The sequence below is a fragment of the Camelus dromedarius genome, chromosome 12 (assembly GCF_036321535.1).
Source record: "Camelus dromedarius isolate mCamDro1 chromosome 12, mCamDro1.pat, whole genome shotgun sequence".
NCBI classification, from domain to species: domain Eukaryota; kingdom Metazoa; phylum Chordata; class Mammalia; order Artiodactyla; family Camelidae; genus Camelus; species Camelus dromedarius.
This window is the reverse complement of record NC_087447.1, coordinates 11,256,191-11,272,653: the sequence shown is the minus strand read 5'-3', so window position 1 is coordinate 11,272,653 and position 16,463 is coordinate 11,256,191. Positions and strand designations below refer to the sequence as shown.

The 16,463-nt window shown below is 42.6% G+C and overlaps 2 protein-coding genes across 3 annotated transcripts in view; both read left to right on the top strand.

Annotated features, from left to right (window-relative positions):
- Positions 1 to 9,323, top strand: part of ZFP91 (ZFP91 zinc finger protein, atypical E3 ubiquitin ligase) — a 29,896-nt gene extending 20,573 nt beyond the window's left edge. Inside the window, exons 5-11 of one of the 2 annotated variants that reach the window (XM_031459541.2) lie at positions 47 to 148; positions 683 to 817; positions 1,588 to 1,638; positions 2,076 to 2,154; positions 3,104 to 3,218; positions 5,055 to 5,154; positions 5,518 to 9,323. In XM_031459541.2, the coding sequence (XP_031315401.1) occupies positions 47 to 148; positions 683 to 817; positions 1,588 to 1,638; positions 2,076 to 2,154; positions 3,104 to 3,218; positions 5,055 to 5,154; positions 5,518 to 6,028 (1,093 nt within the window). In that variant the 3' untranslated portion in view covers positions 6,029 to 9,323. Of the gene's footprint in view, positions 1 to 43; positions 149 to 682; positions 818 to 1,587; positions 1,639 to 2,075; positions 2,155 to 3,103; positions 3,219 to 5,054; positions 5,155 to 5,517 lie in introns of both variants that reach the window. The other variant, XM_031459540.2, reaches the window with a different exon arrangement.
- Positions 9,324 to 9,546: 223 nt separating this feature from the next.
- On the top strand, positions 9,547 to 13,262 carry CNTF (ciliary neurotrophic factor). Its single transcript, XM_010987035.3, has 2 exons — positions 9,547 to 11,244; positions 12,372 to 13,262. The coding sequence occupies exons 1-2, from the start codon at positions 11,131 to 11,133 to the stop codon at positions 12,858 to 12,860; spliced, it is 603 nt and encodes a 200-aa protein (XP_010985337.1). The 5' UTR covers positions 9,547 to 11,130; the 3' UTR covers positions 12,861 to 13,262.
- The last annotated feature ends 3,201 nt before the right edge of the window (positions 13,263 to 16,463 follow it).

The following is a 16,463-nucleotide window of genomic DNA, read 5'->3' as shown; positions in this document are numbered from 1 at the left end:
TTCTTACAACTTGAATTTGTAATCTCTATTTGCTGCTTTTTAGCAGTGATGAGGAGGAGGAAGAAGAAGAAGAGATGTTGATCAGTGAAGAGGAAATTCCCTTCAAAGATGACCCAAGAGATGAGACCTACAAACCCCACTTAGAAAGGCATGTCTCGAATTTGTTGGTGAAAAATAAGTTAGAAAAGCCTTATTGCATGCTTTTATTTCACCTTGTTGCCCAACTAATGGGTATGGACTTAATTTTAAATGAGTAATTATGCACTTGTTTTGCGACTTTAACGTTATCTTATTAACCCCTCATACAGCCATCTCTTCCATTTATAGAACTTTGTTTTGATCATATCCAAATTATTATGATGTCTGCATGTTTTATCTTAAGATATCATGATTGCCTGAATACTTAAGATTTCGTTCTTTTGTCTTGTTTCTCTTTACAACTATAGTGAGGTTTGATTCTAAGGCATTGTTAGCCTGGGAGTCAGCTCATAGGCTTTTAAATATAATTGTGTGATTACTGTGCATATGAGAAGGAATGGTTGGCTGGAAACCACATTTCATAGGCGGGGATTATAATTTCACAAGAAATCAGTGATAACTTCAGACTTTACCCCGTTGTCACAGTTGTCCTTGAAAAGGTCCTTTGCTGGATACCAATGTTGAAATGTATTTATAATTTCAGGGAAACCCCAAAACCACGGAGAAAATCAGGCAAGGTGAAAGAAGAGAAAGAGAAGAAAGAAATAAAAGTGGAAGTAGAGGTAGAAGTGAAAGAAGAAGAGAATGAAATTAGGGAAGATGAGGAGCCTCCTAGGAAGTGAGTAGGCAGTTACTTTTAAAAATGGGAACTTAACAGATTTTCAAGCCACTAGTGGAAAAAAGGGTGGGCGTGTGAGGAACGATATTGCCATACACGTATTGCTGTCTCAGGCAACTGACAGTTTCGTTGGAGAGACTCTTCTCAAAAGTTGCAAAAGTTTAATTCAAAGCAGTACTTAAAGACATTCAAATGAGTGGGTAAGACAGTAGCTATAGGATGCAGAGTGGGTGGAGACAGCAAGAAGTCTGGCAAATGTAGGTCCTCTAAAGAGGCCAAATAAGGCAAATGGCGTGATAACCTTGACCAGGTGTATACTCTGTGCCTAGCAGTTATTTCTGGTCGTATAAGTAGCTTTTTTTCAGTATGTAGGCGTTTGTCTCTGCTGCCAGGAGAGTATAGTTTATATTCTGAGAGTTTTTAGATGATAGATTCTTACTATACTTTTTAAATTTATAAAATTTAAGTGGTGGACTTTTTACTGAAACAACTCTTTTAAGTAGTAACCTTGAGGTTTATGTAATCTTCCATAAGAATGCACAGTTTATGAAAGGTACAGTATTTTAGCTTGTGGTGCGGATGTACTTGTAAGTGAAATCACTTCACGGTGAAATCTTTGGTTGGCCAGATATGTCTTTGGCTCTATGTATCCTGGGTTATCCTTTGTCTCTTCCACCTGCTCCTTGGTCTTGAGTATGTGTCCTCAGCTATCCTCCACTACAAGCTTCAGTCTGGAATATGTGGGCAGTTACACTGTTCTTTAATTATAGGAGAGGAAGAAGGCGAAAAGATGACAAAAGTCCACGATTACCCAAAAGGAGGTGAGTAATTTATACTCCTGCCATGTTGTGTCTTCTTTCTGGTGGTGGGCCCTTCACTCACGTGTTCAGCCCTCATAATTATCCTGCAGGAGTGGCTAGTTAAAAATTTCACAAAAACTTCACAACTTCATGAATGTCCTTGATGCAGAGTTACTGTGTTTTTATTTCCATTGTAGGATCTTAAAGTTCCTAAAAATTTTAACACTTCTTTTCCTTTTGGGGGTGTGCTAGTTTACTTTGTACTCTGTTTTAAAAGCTGTATTAAATAATTTCTGGTCACTTCTAACGTCAATTCTGTGCAAGCTATAAACTAGTAAAGAGACTTTAATTCTTAGTACTATAAGGTAGCTATTCCCTATACTGCAGTTTGAGTTAAAGACCACTGTGTGTACTGCCTCTTTACTGTTGCTCACTTTTCTCCTACATGTTGATAATAGAAAAAAGCCTCCAATCCAGTATGTCCGTTGTGAGATGGAAGGATGTGGAACTGTTCTTGCTCATCCCCGCTACTTGCAGGTCAGTGAACTTGTTCAGTAAGGCAGCCTTTCAGGTTATGTTGCATTACTAGTTCTCATATTTTATGAGACTTTACAATTTGTGAACTTGTGTAGCCTTTATCATTATTATATAATGTCAAGAAAAATATTTTTTAAACATAAAATTACTTCAGTTGTGGGGTTTTTTGTTTGTTTTTTTTGTTTGTTTGTTCAAGTGACTAAGAACCTAAGCTTAAATATTTCCTTGGAATCTTGGAATATTCCAGTGTTTCTCATTATGGTGCAAGTACTCCTGATGTAAGAGATGATTGTGTAACCACATACCAAGGCGCAGATGAACAGATTTTATTTTAATGTATAATTTTAAAGAATAAAATTAGCAACTGAAACCCATGGTTTCTTGAATACTATTTAGAATAAATTGAAAATTTTTTAGTTTTTAGGGGTTTTTTTAAGTGAGTTTTTTTTTTTTTTTTTGAGCTTGTATTTAGGCCTGGCAGAAAACATGAAAGTGAAAAGTTGATTACTAAAGCTGAAGACGTGCCTGTTTGATCTTTAGCAGCAAGTCTAACATAAGACGCAGGCCTTTCTGTGTCAGTCTGGTTCTGCTGTAATGATTACATCTGCTATTCTTTTGTCGCGTGTCGTCTGCGGCACGAGCACCGTCCGATACACAATCCCTGCACTCTCACGACAGCACTCTGAGACAGTTGTCATCACCTCCATGTTACAGATGAGAACTGGAGCTCACAGTGTTGGAGCTCGTCTTCTGAGATTGCACTGCCCGTGAATGGCAGATCCAGATTGGAATCCAGGTCTCTTTCTGTAGCCTGTGTTCTTAACTGTTTTATTAAACTGCTCCCTATTCATTTGGTTTTCCTTCAACACTTTTGACTTAGCAAAGAAACAAGATGAGCTTTCAGGAAGCCTTAATTTTTATCCCCGTTCACTTTCTTTTACTGTTTTAGCACCACATTAAATATCAGCATTTGCTGAAGAAGAAATACGTGTGTCCCCATCCCTCCTGTGGGCGACTCTTCAGGCTTCAGAAGCAACTTCTGCGACATGCCAAACATCATACAGGTGCTTGCGTAAATAAAATGTTTTACCAAATAGCTAAATGCACCGTGCTTGTAAGTGCTCAGATTGGTAATATTTTTTTCTGATCTATCCATCCATTCAACACCACCAAGTTCACTTGTAGTAGCCTTGATTTACAGCTAAGAAACTGGAGGCTGGGCAGCATTAGTTAACTAGCCGATGGTCACACGGCTAATTTTTAGCAGAACCATGGTTTCTAATGCTCCTTGGGCAGATGGGTACTTGTAGTGTCTGCCTGGACTGAAGATGAGGAGTGTGTGGAGAGAAAGCCTAAGTGGTAAGGAGGCCTGCTTACAGTTCGTGTTGAGCCAGGGCGCTCCCGGGACGGCTGCCGCCGCCGCAGTCAGAAGGCCTAGCTGCTGCGTTCACGTGTGCCCTCCTGTGGGCGCTGTTGGCTCGGAAGGAGAAACTGAGTCTCTGTGTTGAGTGGATTCAAACATCATTCATTTATAACCACTTTAGTAATCATTTACTAAATGATTACTAAATGTGTGACTTAGGAAAGTTAATTTCTTCTCTTCTCACTTTTCCTCATTTATAAAATAAGGCATAAAAATGAAATAACATATAAAGTGCTGTTCAAATGTTTATATTTGGTTAATACAATTTTATGATGTCAGTGTTAGACTTTTCCAATTTAGTGTATACTGGCTGCCTTTGAAAATATGATTTATTTAAACAAATAGATGCCCCTCACTCGTTTGCCATGCTGCTGTGGGGCTGGAAAAGTGGGCAAGACCTGGGGGATCAGATACCAGGAGCAGTCCCTGGGTTAGAAGTGTGCATTTTTAGGCTCAGTTATTACTCAGTGATGTAGAACAGAGATCAGTAAGCGTTGGCATCACTTGAGCTATGTGAGTGGCAGAGATCCCAGACCTGCTGAATCTCACCTGCGTCTGCTGGGTCCCCAGGTGATTCCTCAGTACATTCAGGTTTGAGAAAAACGTGACTTTAAATGAAAAGCATAGAAAATGTGTAATGGCCACTTATTCAACAAATATATATTGAGCATCTGTCCACTTTCTCCCCAACCAAATTTGTATTTAATTACTTCTTATTCAAGTAAAGAAGTAATTAAATACAATGCTTCTTTGCCCCGTAGATTCCACATCATGTTACCAAATTCATCAAAAATCCCGAGAAACTTGGGGGGTTGTGAAATGACAGAGGGAGGTGGTTGAAATGTGTGGAAGATGAGGGGTAAGAGAATGAGGGAAAGAAATACAGGTACTGTTTGCATATATTTGGTAGCAGTAGCTTGACTCTTTTGAAAGAAGTTTAAGTTGTTTATCTTGGGAAACATTTTTTTAAACCTGAAATGGAACATGAAAGTACCAGGTTAGATGTGGATCACTTTTCTTCAGGGAGTACCAAATTTTTGTGATGGCAGTGGTGGTGGATGAATGCCAGATTCTTTATATGTAGATATTCAACTTTCACAGTGTGTGAAAACAGTTGTTTTAAGAATAAAATATATGAAAATTTTGTAGTTGTTCACTTGCTAAGCAGTTTATCCAAGATATAGATTACTGGTAAACTTGAGATTAGGATTTCAGGTCTCATATTACTATCTAGGTGTGGTTTTTTTGTTTTTTGTTTTTAATAGATTCTAATGCTACTGAATAAATGGACCAAAAAGTGATGAAAACAATATTATTTGCTTTTAAGTTTTGTTTATCCAAAGTGCTTGTACATTGAAAGCAATTGCTTTTCCTCTAAAGTCACCTGCCTGATCATCTGCGTACTTGTTGAAAGCAAGGTTAAAATACTGAAGAGGGATACTAAGTGGAACACTAACCACGTTATTTTTCTTCTTAGATCAAAGAGATTATATCTGTGAATATTGTGCTCGAGCCTTCAAAAGTTCCCACAACCTGGCCGTGCACCGGATGATTCACACTGGCGAGAAGCCACTGCAGTGAGTACTTACGGTGAACGTCGGGGTGAGAAGCGCATATCCCCCACTTAGGGGTTAGCCCCTTTACAGGCGTTTCAGCTGCCACTGCTGTTTACTTTTATTAAACAGTGGGTATTTAAAGTTAAAGAGCGGGTATTAATTAGGAGAGCTACTTAGTGACCTTTTTCTTCTGTTTCCTCTTAAAGAAGGGGGGAATAATCAGATTAATTTTCTATCTAGTAACTTTTTCTAATCTTTCACAAGAAGTATATACGTGACTGACTGTTGCTTATATACATGACCTCTAAATTCTCATCCTGGCCCTAAGTAGGAGGCCTCTTCTTTGCTCTATTTGATCAGCCATTCATTTTCCACTTTCTTTAGATGCGAGATCTGTGGATTTACCTGTCGGCAAAAGGCATCCCTTAATTGGCACATGAAGAAGCATGATGCAGATTCCTTCTACCAGTTTTCTTGCAATATCTGTGGCAAAAAATTTGAGAAGAAGGACAGCGTAGTGGCACACAAAGCAAAAAGCCACCCTGAGGTGCTGATTGCTGAAGCTCTGGCTGCCAATGCAGGCGCCCTCATCACCAGCACAGATATCTTGGGCACTAATCCTGAGTCCCTGACACAACCTGCAGATGGTCAAGGTCTTCCTCTTCTTCCTGAGCCCTTGGGAAATTCCACCTCTGGAGAGTGCCTCCTGCTAGAAGCTGAAGGGATGTCAAAGTCATACTGTAGTGGGACGGAACGGGTGAGCCTGATGGCTGATGGGAAGATCTTTGTGGGAAGTGGCAGCAGTGGGGGCGCTGAAGGGCTGGTCATGAACTCGGATATACTCGGTGCTACCACAGAGGTTCTGATTGAAGATTCAGACTCTACTGGACCTTAGTGGAAAGGAAGACTTTGGGCGCTGGGACAGCTAAGACTTTGTATTTAAAAGATAAAAAGGACAAAAAAAAAAATTTAAAGCATTTAAAATCTAGTAAAATAACTGAAGGGCCTGCTCTTTCCATTGTGGATCACAGCACACACACACACACACACACACACACACACACACACACACACACACACACACACACACATCTCCCCTTCTCCCTCTATTCTCCTCCTCATAAAATTGATGTTGCCTTTACCAGAAAGCTAGACAAAGAAGCAGCTCTTAAAGTGAGGGTTACTCTTACCTTCAGTTCCAGCCAGGCAGACTTCCTGGTCATCAGCAGATCCCCCTTTTCAACCTGTAACTCTGATGTGCTCTGGATCAGCTTTTAATTCTTAATGATATATTAATATCCTCTAAACCCCTTCTCCTCCTTTACTGCTGCCCTGTGGTTCTGGCTTCTACCCCCTGCAGCACATTTATCTTCAGAATACCTTATAATTCTAATCTCTGGAGGCTGGCAGCTTGACTTGGCACTTTAAGGCCCCTTAGCAGGGTGAGCTGTTAAAACAGCACACATCTCTCACCCCCTTTTCTTCCATTCCCCCTGGGTTTAGGAAAGGAAGGATCCATGGGGACCACCTCCCACCTCTTCACCTTCACCACCTTCCTCAGTCCCCCTCCTGACACCTCCGTAAGGTTCTCAGTGGTGCTCCCTTGCTTGGAAGCAGGCCCCCAGCAGGGAGGGGGCTGCCCTCTGCGTGGTCTCTCTGACCACAAGACAGGGCTCTGCATCAGTGAGGCAGTGAGAAGAGTCCCAGGCTAAAGGCAGAGATTTGCACTTTGAACATGTGTGTCTTTGTGTTGTGAAACCTGAGAGTCCTTATTTATTAATGGAAAGTCTGATTTTTTTTTTTTTTTGTCTTTGTTGCTGTGTTTTGTGGGGCTGGGAGAGAGTAGATTATTCTGATGTGGGGTCCTTTGCGTAAGAGGTACTTGTAGAAGGTGAGATGTAGGGTTGAAGAAGCACCGCCAGCCCCTAAAATCATAGCTTTCTCCAGTGGCCTTTAAAGAAAGCTGGTCCTCCACACTAACACAGTCACTACAGTAGCCCCGTGCTTTGTCAGAAGCCTTTTTGGGGAAAGACGTTAGGTTTGTGGTAATTAGCGCTCTTTGAGTCTTTAGAACATTGAGATTTAGGAATTTTGAGGGGATGAGGAAAACTGTTCAGAGTCTAAATTAGAGATAAAAGGTTTTCTCTTATGAACTTGTTCGTTTTCTTTTTTTGTCCCCATCATTTCTTTGTACACGCCTCCTGTTAGCCCAGCTCGGGCCCCTGCTGCGCTTTTGCTTTGCTTTGTCGTTGGTGCGTTCCAGCTCCCTGTTGGTGAAGGGCACTGCCATCAGGGAAGGAATGGTCCGCATCATGCAGTTTGAAGTCAAAGAAAGTTGCTGTATTTTGTTTCGCTTTTAGTAACCCTTCCGAAACAGAAAGGCTTCCACGAAGTTAGTCATCCATATAATGCTTTGCTTTCACCCGAAATTCTGGGGATCACCCCTTCCCTTGAGACAGGGGTTTTCGTGGGGTGGAACACTTACTTACTATTGTCCATGGGAGAAACAGTGTTTTTGTACAACTCCATAACTCCCAGAAGACTAAAAACCTATTTTGGCTCATTTTTGGAGAATTAGAAGGGCAGTTTCTCTCCTCCGTACCTCAGAAGCTGGAATTAAAGGCTTGCCCTATTCATTGTTTGTCAGAAATGTATGATGGTTGTTGGAAAGAATGAAGTTTGCTGAGAATGAAATAAGGAGCAGCTTGTTTTTCACGAACACTAAAACTACAAAGTTTATCAATTTTCTCTGATTTTTTTCCATAAAGAAGGGTAACAAAATGTCATCTCTGAAAGAGGCTGGCTTTACACCCACTAGTGTCAGCGGCTGGGATGCTGGAGAATAGGGGGTGAGACACCTACAGTGAGCAGTCCTAAATGCACTATTGTTTCTTTTCAGTGTCGCAGACTTGCCATCCCTCCAGTGTTGGGGTGAGCAGTGGAATAAGGCTAGAAGGGACGTAGAATGCTTTCCTGCCCACAGTGAGGACATGGAGTTGACTTTGGTATGTTGAGTAGATTTGAAAACACAAGATTGATCAGATGGGTCGACGACAAAGTTGCTCCGCTCCTGGACGAGTCCATTTGGTAGTGTTTCACTAGCTAGCTTCTACACCCCACACTTAACCTTTGTCCCGTCACACTTACCTTATCCTTTGTCTCCTCCATGAGTTGCATTTGCAGTGGTTAGTCATCAGATATTTTAGCCACCCACACAAAAGCAAACTGCATTAAAAAACAACAACAACAAAACCTTGATGAGATAAAGGGAAAATACATTCTTCCCTGAATCACACTCCTCCCCACTGAAAGCAACCAGTTAGTTCTGATAATTAGAAGTTTCTGTTCTTTGTCCCCTGTTTTAGTCCTCTTCATGGCTACCATTTGCCTGCAGTTTGCTTCAGTAAATTATTGTAGCAGTTTGCGATACATTTTAAAATACTTCCATGGACTTGGTTTTTTTTCCTTTTGAGAAAGGGATGTTAGCAAAGTAATGAGTTGGTTTGAGTGAACTGTCTTGTACTAGGTTCTCTTCCCTTTTCCTTTCTGTTCCTCATGCTGTTTACTTCATTGTCCTTCTGAGGAACTCTTTTAATCTTAAAATTCTGCATTTCCTCATCTTACTCAGATTCTGTTACCTTTTTGATAACTCTTCCCACTGCATATTCTCAGTCTTGAACTAGCAATTCTGAATTCTGAAAATGTAATTGAGCTACAAGTATTCTTTCTGCAAGACGTGCTTCCCCCTTGTTTGTGGTTGCCCAGGATAATTTTGCATAACTGAGACTTAATATGCTTCAGAGAGTTTCGATAAACACTGGCCAAGATTACTGGGAGTAAAACATAGATATATTAAGGTAAGGAAAAGCATCCACACAGAGCACTTGAACCTCCTTTGTACCTGTTTGGAGAAAAAAATACAAAGAGTGTACTAAACTAAGGTTATTGCAGTCTGGTTGTTTGAAGTACCATTTTCCCCTCCTGTCTTTTTCCCACTTTTCAATGTACTCAAGAAAATTGAAAAATTGTAATGAATCAATTTAAAATACTTTATTTCCTAAAAGCCTTTTTGCCTATTGTAATATGCAGGACCCTTCTCCTTTGATGGGAGAGACAGGTAGTTACCTGAATCTAGGTTGAAAAGGTTATGTAAAAAGAAATTATAATAAAAGGGATACTCTGCTTTTCAAGTCCTTGTTTTCTCTTAATCTAGGTAAGGCATATCCAAAATAAGTATGTAAAGAAGAAAAATAAAAGTTGTCTTCATGGAAGCAACTGGTCTTCCTTGGTTGTACTGAGTTAAGTCATCCTGGGGTAAAGTAGTGGATGCTGCTAAATGAGAAAACCAAGTGCCCTCAGAACAGGTTTTCTGTAGCCGATGCTGTGGTTTGCGCTTGTTGAGAATTGGTTAGTTCCTGATTTCTCATACTGAGGTGCCGTATGATTCTGTGGTCACCTGGTGGACTTGGAACTCCTTTCCATGTTTCGGCGGTCTGGGAAAGATGTGAGAAGAGCCTTAAGTAAGCTGTGAGGTTAATTTCACTCTGATAATGACAAGGCCCTGATAGCGTTTAATATCAGTGCTTTTCACAAAACTCGTCCTTGTGAGTACAAAGTTGTTAAAAAAAAAAAAAAAAAAAGGAAAGGAAAAAGAATCCTCCCTTCTTAAAAGGCCTGCTGTGACAGCCACTCAGGCCTCATCTCTTTATCCTTTACGTCCCTTGATTATCGTTTATGTGTGGAAATTTGAGAAGGCTTGTTTCAATTTAGAGGCAATGCCCATGATAGGAAATAGTGAAACTAATGGATTGACTTGAGGATGAAACTTGTAACTCTCACCCAGTTGGCGTCATCCTCCAGCCTACCGAGTTAAATGCACTAGAACAACAACTCTCCAAGCGCTTTTCGGCTCTATGCCTTCATTTCGAAGTCCAGCTCATTCTCTGACTTTGTTAAGAAGCAATGTAGTATGACTTGGGATAAGGAAGAAAAAGAAAAGCATGTTGTCACTTGAGTGAGACTGCCTTAGAGACGTTACCAAGTCAGGGCTGGGTGTTCCCTGTCCTTTGGAAGAGAACAGGCCTAAACAGTACCTTCCTCCTCCTGTAGCTACAGGGAAGGCACCATGATTGAGATCAGAGATGCTTCCTTACGTGATTTTCAATCAAGTGTACATTTAAACACATAGCAAAAGCATGGGAGTAAAAAGACACTATATTTTTACAGGATCTACTTCATGTATAGTTTGTGTCTTGAACATAATATGAACTACCTAAAGAATGATACTGAAAAGTCAGTGGGAGAAACAGTTTTGGATCAAAGAATCAAGGGTCTGTATTTAAATTTGAATCTAGTTACTGGATTTTGTGCACAGTTCTTTAAGCCTCGATTTCTTATGTGGGATGAGGAAAATGTTTATCTTGTAGAATTATTCTAAAGATCAAATAAAGGCTTTAAAGCAACTAGCAGTGTCTGGCCCAGGGTAGATGCGTAATGAATGGCAACTGTTATCAGTAATAATAACAAGTTCATACTGAATATGTTACCTGACCAAAAAAGAAAGAAAAGGACATGGGAAACACAGGGAGGGCGATAGTAAAATAAACTGAATATGTGTGTATGAAATAGATTGCATTAGGCAGGGGTGTCATGAGGGATTATTATGATAGTGACCTTGTTGCTAAGTGCAAAAGCAAAACAATGACATAAAAACAAGTACACTAGGCACTGAGTGGAGGAGAGACATGGAGGCAGACGCTGCAGGAAAAAAAAACAACAAAAAGCTGATTAAAAAGGGGCCTTTGATTCCACAGGCACAAAAATCCACAGCCAGGAATTTGCTGCCACCTCTGAGTCAGGCAGGGGGGTGGGGGTGCACAATTCCATTAGTAGAGAAATGCCCAGTGGATTTAGTCTGAGAGTCACATTTCTTATTTGGACCAGTATAGACAGAAGCAAACTCAGCTCACTGGTTTCCTGGGACAGTTGAGTTAGGGGATGGCTTTCGCAGAGCGTTCACCGCTGACCCCTCACCGCCGGGACCTCTGTAGCCGTTCTATCTGGCTAGCAAGGAAGATTCGTTCAGACCTGACGGCGCTTATGGAATCTTATGTAAGTTGCCTATTTTGCTGTTGTCTATTTTTGCTTCGTCTCTTCTGATCCAGCCCCTTGCCATCATGCTCCAGCCTCGTTATCAGTTACAAAAGCCCTAATCATACAGCCATTATATGTTGGACACCTATCATTTAACATGGCCCCTTCCCTTGAGGAAACTCATGTGACCTTATTTTCTTTATCTAGGCTATTTAAGAGACATGTTGCTCCTTGAATAAGATAACATAACGTGGGGTTCTAGGTAGGATTGGTGTGTATGTTGGAGACTATTCCTAAGTTGATTGCCTACAGTCTGAATTCTCCCGGAACAGACTAGCCACAAGCCCTCGAAGTTTGGGTTCTTCGTGAACATTGTTCTAATTTTTTGAGCTATGTAAATGAAAGAGTGAAGTTTATAGGATTGGGAGAACAGTATAAATACCCAACCAATTTCTCCTGTACAGTATTAGCAGCCCACTGATTAGTTACATACAGTCCAAAGTGTCTACATAGAAGGCCCACCTACACTCCAAAAATCTGCTAGAAGAGTCAGTGAGGACTTGGGGGAGCATCAGATTCTTAAGGAGATAACCATGGAGTTCATCTTCATAGAGCCAAGCCCCACCCGTCAGAAATGAGACTCTTTGAAATACCAATTTTTAAAAAAGGCACAAAAAATAAAAATACCAATTAGAAAAAAAAAAAAACTTCCACTGAATTGTCTAAAGGATTATCCTCACCATTGAGAGTGAACAATGGAGGAGAGAGGACTGTTAGAAAAATTCTACGATGGCTATATTGTAGGGCTTCCTCGCTGTGACCGGTGTCTTCAAACAAGTATATTTAAAATACTTAAACTCCAGTGCAGTTAAAATACTTCAGTTTCCTGGGGGGAGTTTGAAGTGGGAAGGAAAAGTTAATTCTGGACCAGTCAGTGATTTGCAACCTTTGCTCAGAACCCAGTGAAAGCTGCAAGTTCTCCCAAGAAAGATGAACAGGTAGTCAGAGCAGTATGTGTGATTTCAGGGAGAACAGGGTCTGCCTAAAGTCAGCCATGGATCCCCAGTGAGTATGAGATTTAAGGAGTAAGTGAGAATGGTGGAGTCATTACAGAGGATGAGATGTTTTTCTATGTCCTTGGCCAGGTGAAGCATCAGGGTCTGAACGAGAGCATAAACCTGGACTCTGTGGATGGTGTGCCAATGGCAAGCACTGATCGATGGAGCGAGCTGACTGAGGCGGAGCGACTCCAGGAGAACCTCCGAGCTTATCGCGCCTTCCACGTCATGTTGGCCAGGCTGTTAGAGGACCAACGGGTCCATTTCACTCCGGCTGAAGGTGACTTCCATCAAGCGATACATACCGTTCTCCTTCAAGTTGCTGCCTTTGCTTACCAGCTCGAGGAATTAATGGCACTCCTGGAACACAAGATCCCCCCCAGTGAGGCCGATGGGATGCCCCTTACTGTTGGAGATGGGGGTCTCTTTGAGAAGAAGCTGTGGGGCCTGAAGGTGCTGCGGGAGCTTTTACAGTGGACAGTGAGGTCCATCCATGACCTTCGAGTTGTTTCTTCTCATCAGACTGGGACCCCAGCCCATGGGAGTCATCATATTGCTAATGACAAGAAAATGTAGCAGTCACCCCTCTCCCGCTCGCTTTCTCTTCTAATGGAATATACGTAGTTCTCTGAGGCCTCCCTCACTTTCCCATTCACTCTCCCATTTTTGAAAACCTTCAAGACCACAGGCGTTTTCATTAGCTGGGCTTGCGCACATGGACAGATGGGCATACAAGCTTAGTCTGCGGGGGTGTGTGTGTGTGGAGGCCGTAAGGGAGCTGGGGCACGGACAGCATCCTCCCAGCTCAGTGCTCTCATCTTTCCCACCCACTAACTAATAGCCTTCACAGGCATGGAACAGCTTCATGGGATAAAAATATTTTTAACTCTAGTCCTGGGTGACTCTTCTGAGAAGACTGAAATAGTGAATTAAAAATCATGGACTCTAGCCATCTCGAACTCTTGGATAATAAAAATAGTAACTAACATTTTTGAGCATCTATTCTGTGGAAGCAGCGTGCCAGGGGCTTTGTGTGTATCACGATTTTCACAACCCTGCTGTGGGAGGTGGTGTCCGTCCCATTTGGCAGATGAGTAAACAGGCTCACAGAAATTGATAACTTGTTCAGGGTTACCCCCCTAGCAGATAGCACCCTGAGTTTGAACCCGGATCATTCTTAATCCAAAGTCTGTGTGCCCTTCACTTTAGAGGCCTGGTTATAAACCTCTGTCACCTCTGCTGCAGGGCTGGGAAATGTATCCATGTATCCATCTATCCCCAGCCCTGAAAAAACCACCCCCAACCGTGTCCTGGCGTTGTAAAAGGCAGTATTGGTTGCCCATGCTTGGCAAACGAGAGCACTGGAGATCTTAAGTTTAGTCCTAGATCAGAAGAGGTGGGCGTGCTCAGGGTGGCATGGCCGTAGACTGGGAGTGTGCAGTATACATCTTGCTTTAAAGTATGGCCTTTAGGTCTGGGGTTGGGCACAGTTTACACCCAGTTACCTCTCATTTAATGTGATCAGCAGTGAGCGATACAGGCAGGGTGACCCAGGCATTCACGGACAATGGGTAGGATACTGCTCAGAACTTCACGCCACATTCTCTGGGCTTAGTCATGAGGAGAGGGTGAGGCCCACGCTGTTCCCAGCGGGAATGCCAGCTCTCCTGAAACAACACACAGCAAGGCCTCCATGCTTCAAGTAAAGGGCGCAGCTCTGCGTTTAATGTCGTTCTCCAGAGAGACAGCATGAAAGGCCCCAGCCGGTCAACGTGGGCATTAACACAAAAGGCTGCTTGCAGTCAGGCCTACGAGCTGGCTGTGCAGTGGGGATCCTGAAGATCTCACGTGTACCACTGATTCCAGTTAAACGCAAAAGTCTTGGACTGGGGGCCCAGGTTACTTCAGTTTCTTTGCTTGAGGCTTGTGTGTTCTTGTAACTGTGAGTCAGAGAGGGCTGGCTGCCACTGGTCGCATCCTTTCCCACCTGGGTTTATGTCCCAAACTCCACGGAGTCAATATGCGAGGACTCCGGGCGAGGTGCTGTGGCAGCGGCGCAGGGGAGGTAAGGCCCTGCTCTCCAGGCTGCCTGTGTGGAAAGCCAGCTGCAGGCATGTAAGAGACCAGCGCTGGACCGGACTTGTAAGATGGGTTTAAGTGGTACGGAGTTAAAGGAAGGAGGCCAGTGAGGGCCAGAAAATGCTTCCCAGAGGAAGGAGTCTCAGATGTAGAGAAGTAGGGAGGAGCTGGCTGGTTAGAAGAAAATGAGGCAGTGATAAACATTTGAGTCCTGCCACCACCAGAGGTTTATTTCGTTCCATCTGTAGTGTTGGTGTAGGTAGACAATTTTGCAGTGAATGTATAGAGGCTTATTTCATTCAAGCTTTTCCTTGTGTCAATTGTTTCTTCTACTTAAGAGCAGTACTTTGATTGCTAAAACATGTGCTTATTAATGTAAAGAGCTTAGATTTATCTGTATAGCATTTTAGGCTCTTTGTTTAATGAAGAAGGGGATGACTAAAACGTCTTAACGGGGAGTAACTGATCACAAACTCGCTGCATCAGACAGGAGTGACGCCCCCTCCAAGTGTCTTGTTTTCATACCGGGCACGCGAGGCTGGGCAGACATCTGCAGACGTTTCAGACAGCGGCGGAGCGTGGCTGAAGTTCTGCTGAGTCACATAGGAAGGAATTTGCATGGATTAGAGGCGGGTTGGAAGTGGCAGAGGTTCCAGAAAAGGTGTGAGTACCAACTGCTGAATGGGAGGAAGTGGGAAGATGAGGTCACAAAAGTAGAAGCCTACTGAGTGCATCCCCAGCGCTGTGCTCAGAGCCGTGTGTCAGTTTCTCCTTCAGGACACTTGCAATATGCCTGGAGAGACTTGGGCAAACTTCTTAGGAAAAGATAAAGCACCGGGGAAAGGAGCACTTAGTCACAGTAACAAGGACAGAAACGTGTGGATCTGAGTGTAGACGTTGCATCATGCTTATCTGAAGTAGATGAAACACTGAGTACGGGACCGACAGTGGGCCAGCCAGGTGTGCGTCCTGCACTACAGAGGGTGAGGATGACGACACTGGAAGTGTGCACAGCCCGACAGAGTTTTGATCTTTAGATTTCAGTCTCCTTGTTTCTTAGATCTAGCTATGGATGAGGTCTCTGGGGAACCACAGTTTTATATACATGTAAACTATTATAACTACATAGACAGTTTGTATATAACTCTTAAAAGGCACAACTTTAGTTCCCAGTCCCTAACTCTTACTTTGTAAAGAGGATTCCTTCCATCCCACTGCCTCCAGGAAAGTCCTCTCCAAGGGAAGAGATTCAGTTTTCCCGAATCTGTCAAGGAACTGCATGTATGAGAGCTGATCAATTCTTCATGCATTGATTTAAGAGTGTAATCTGGAAAAGACTTGCAAATTAGCACAAAGTCCACGCGTGGAATAAAACTGGCTTTAAAACAATCAGGTTGGAGGGAAGTGAGAGTTTCAATAAAAGTGGAAAGTGTAAGGTCAGAGCCCTGGAATCGCTGTTGTTTCCGGCTGCTGTGGCGTAAAGCCCAACGGATGACTCACTGCTGTGACCACCGGTCAAACAGGGAGAGGACGAGTGGGTATTTCAGGGAGACCTATCTGAGAAGTTGTCAGAGTGGCTTGTTGTTTGTGACTCCTCAGCTCCTCATGAGGCAGCGGAGCACCTTCTTCTATTCTGTAAAACAGAAATGCAGAAGGTGGAGGGGGCCTCCGGCAGGCTGAGAAGGAAAATTTTGAAGATATCACTTCAATTGGTTTATCTGTGTGTATGTGTGTGTGTGTGACCGTTTAGGTCAGGGCATTTAAAAAGAATGGTTTGGCCTCCTGCCTCATCCTACCTCAGCGTCAAGCATCAGACTCAATAAATGAACCGTCTGAATGCTGGTACATTCAAAAAGCGAAAGCGATAAAAAATGTTGTCATTTCGTTCGAAACCTTCTATAGAGCTCTAAGATCTACAGATAAAGACAGAGTGAAAATATAATTTGATCTTTTGATGCAATATGTCTGGGGTGTGAGGTAAGAAAGTCCTCATGCATGTGACTCTTAAAATATGTGACTTTGACCCATCTATTTTTGGCAGATAGATGCAAGAGTGAAAGAATAAGAGATTCAGTAATGGCTAACCAGAAAGATTTTTGC

Coding starts and splice junctions, on each gene's coding strand:
- CNTF (XM_010987035.3), top strand. CDS start 11,131: ATGGCTTTCGCAGAGCGTTCACCGCTGACCCCTCACCGCCGGGACCTC. Junction 11,245..12,371: donor CGGCGCTTATGGAATCTTAT/GTAAGTTGCCTA, acceptor GTCCTTGGCCAG/GTGAAGCATCAGGGTCTGAA.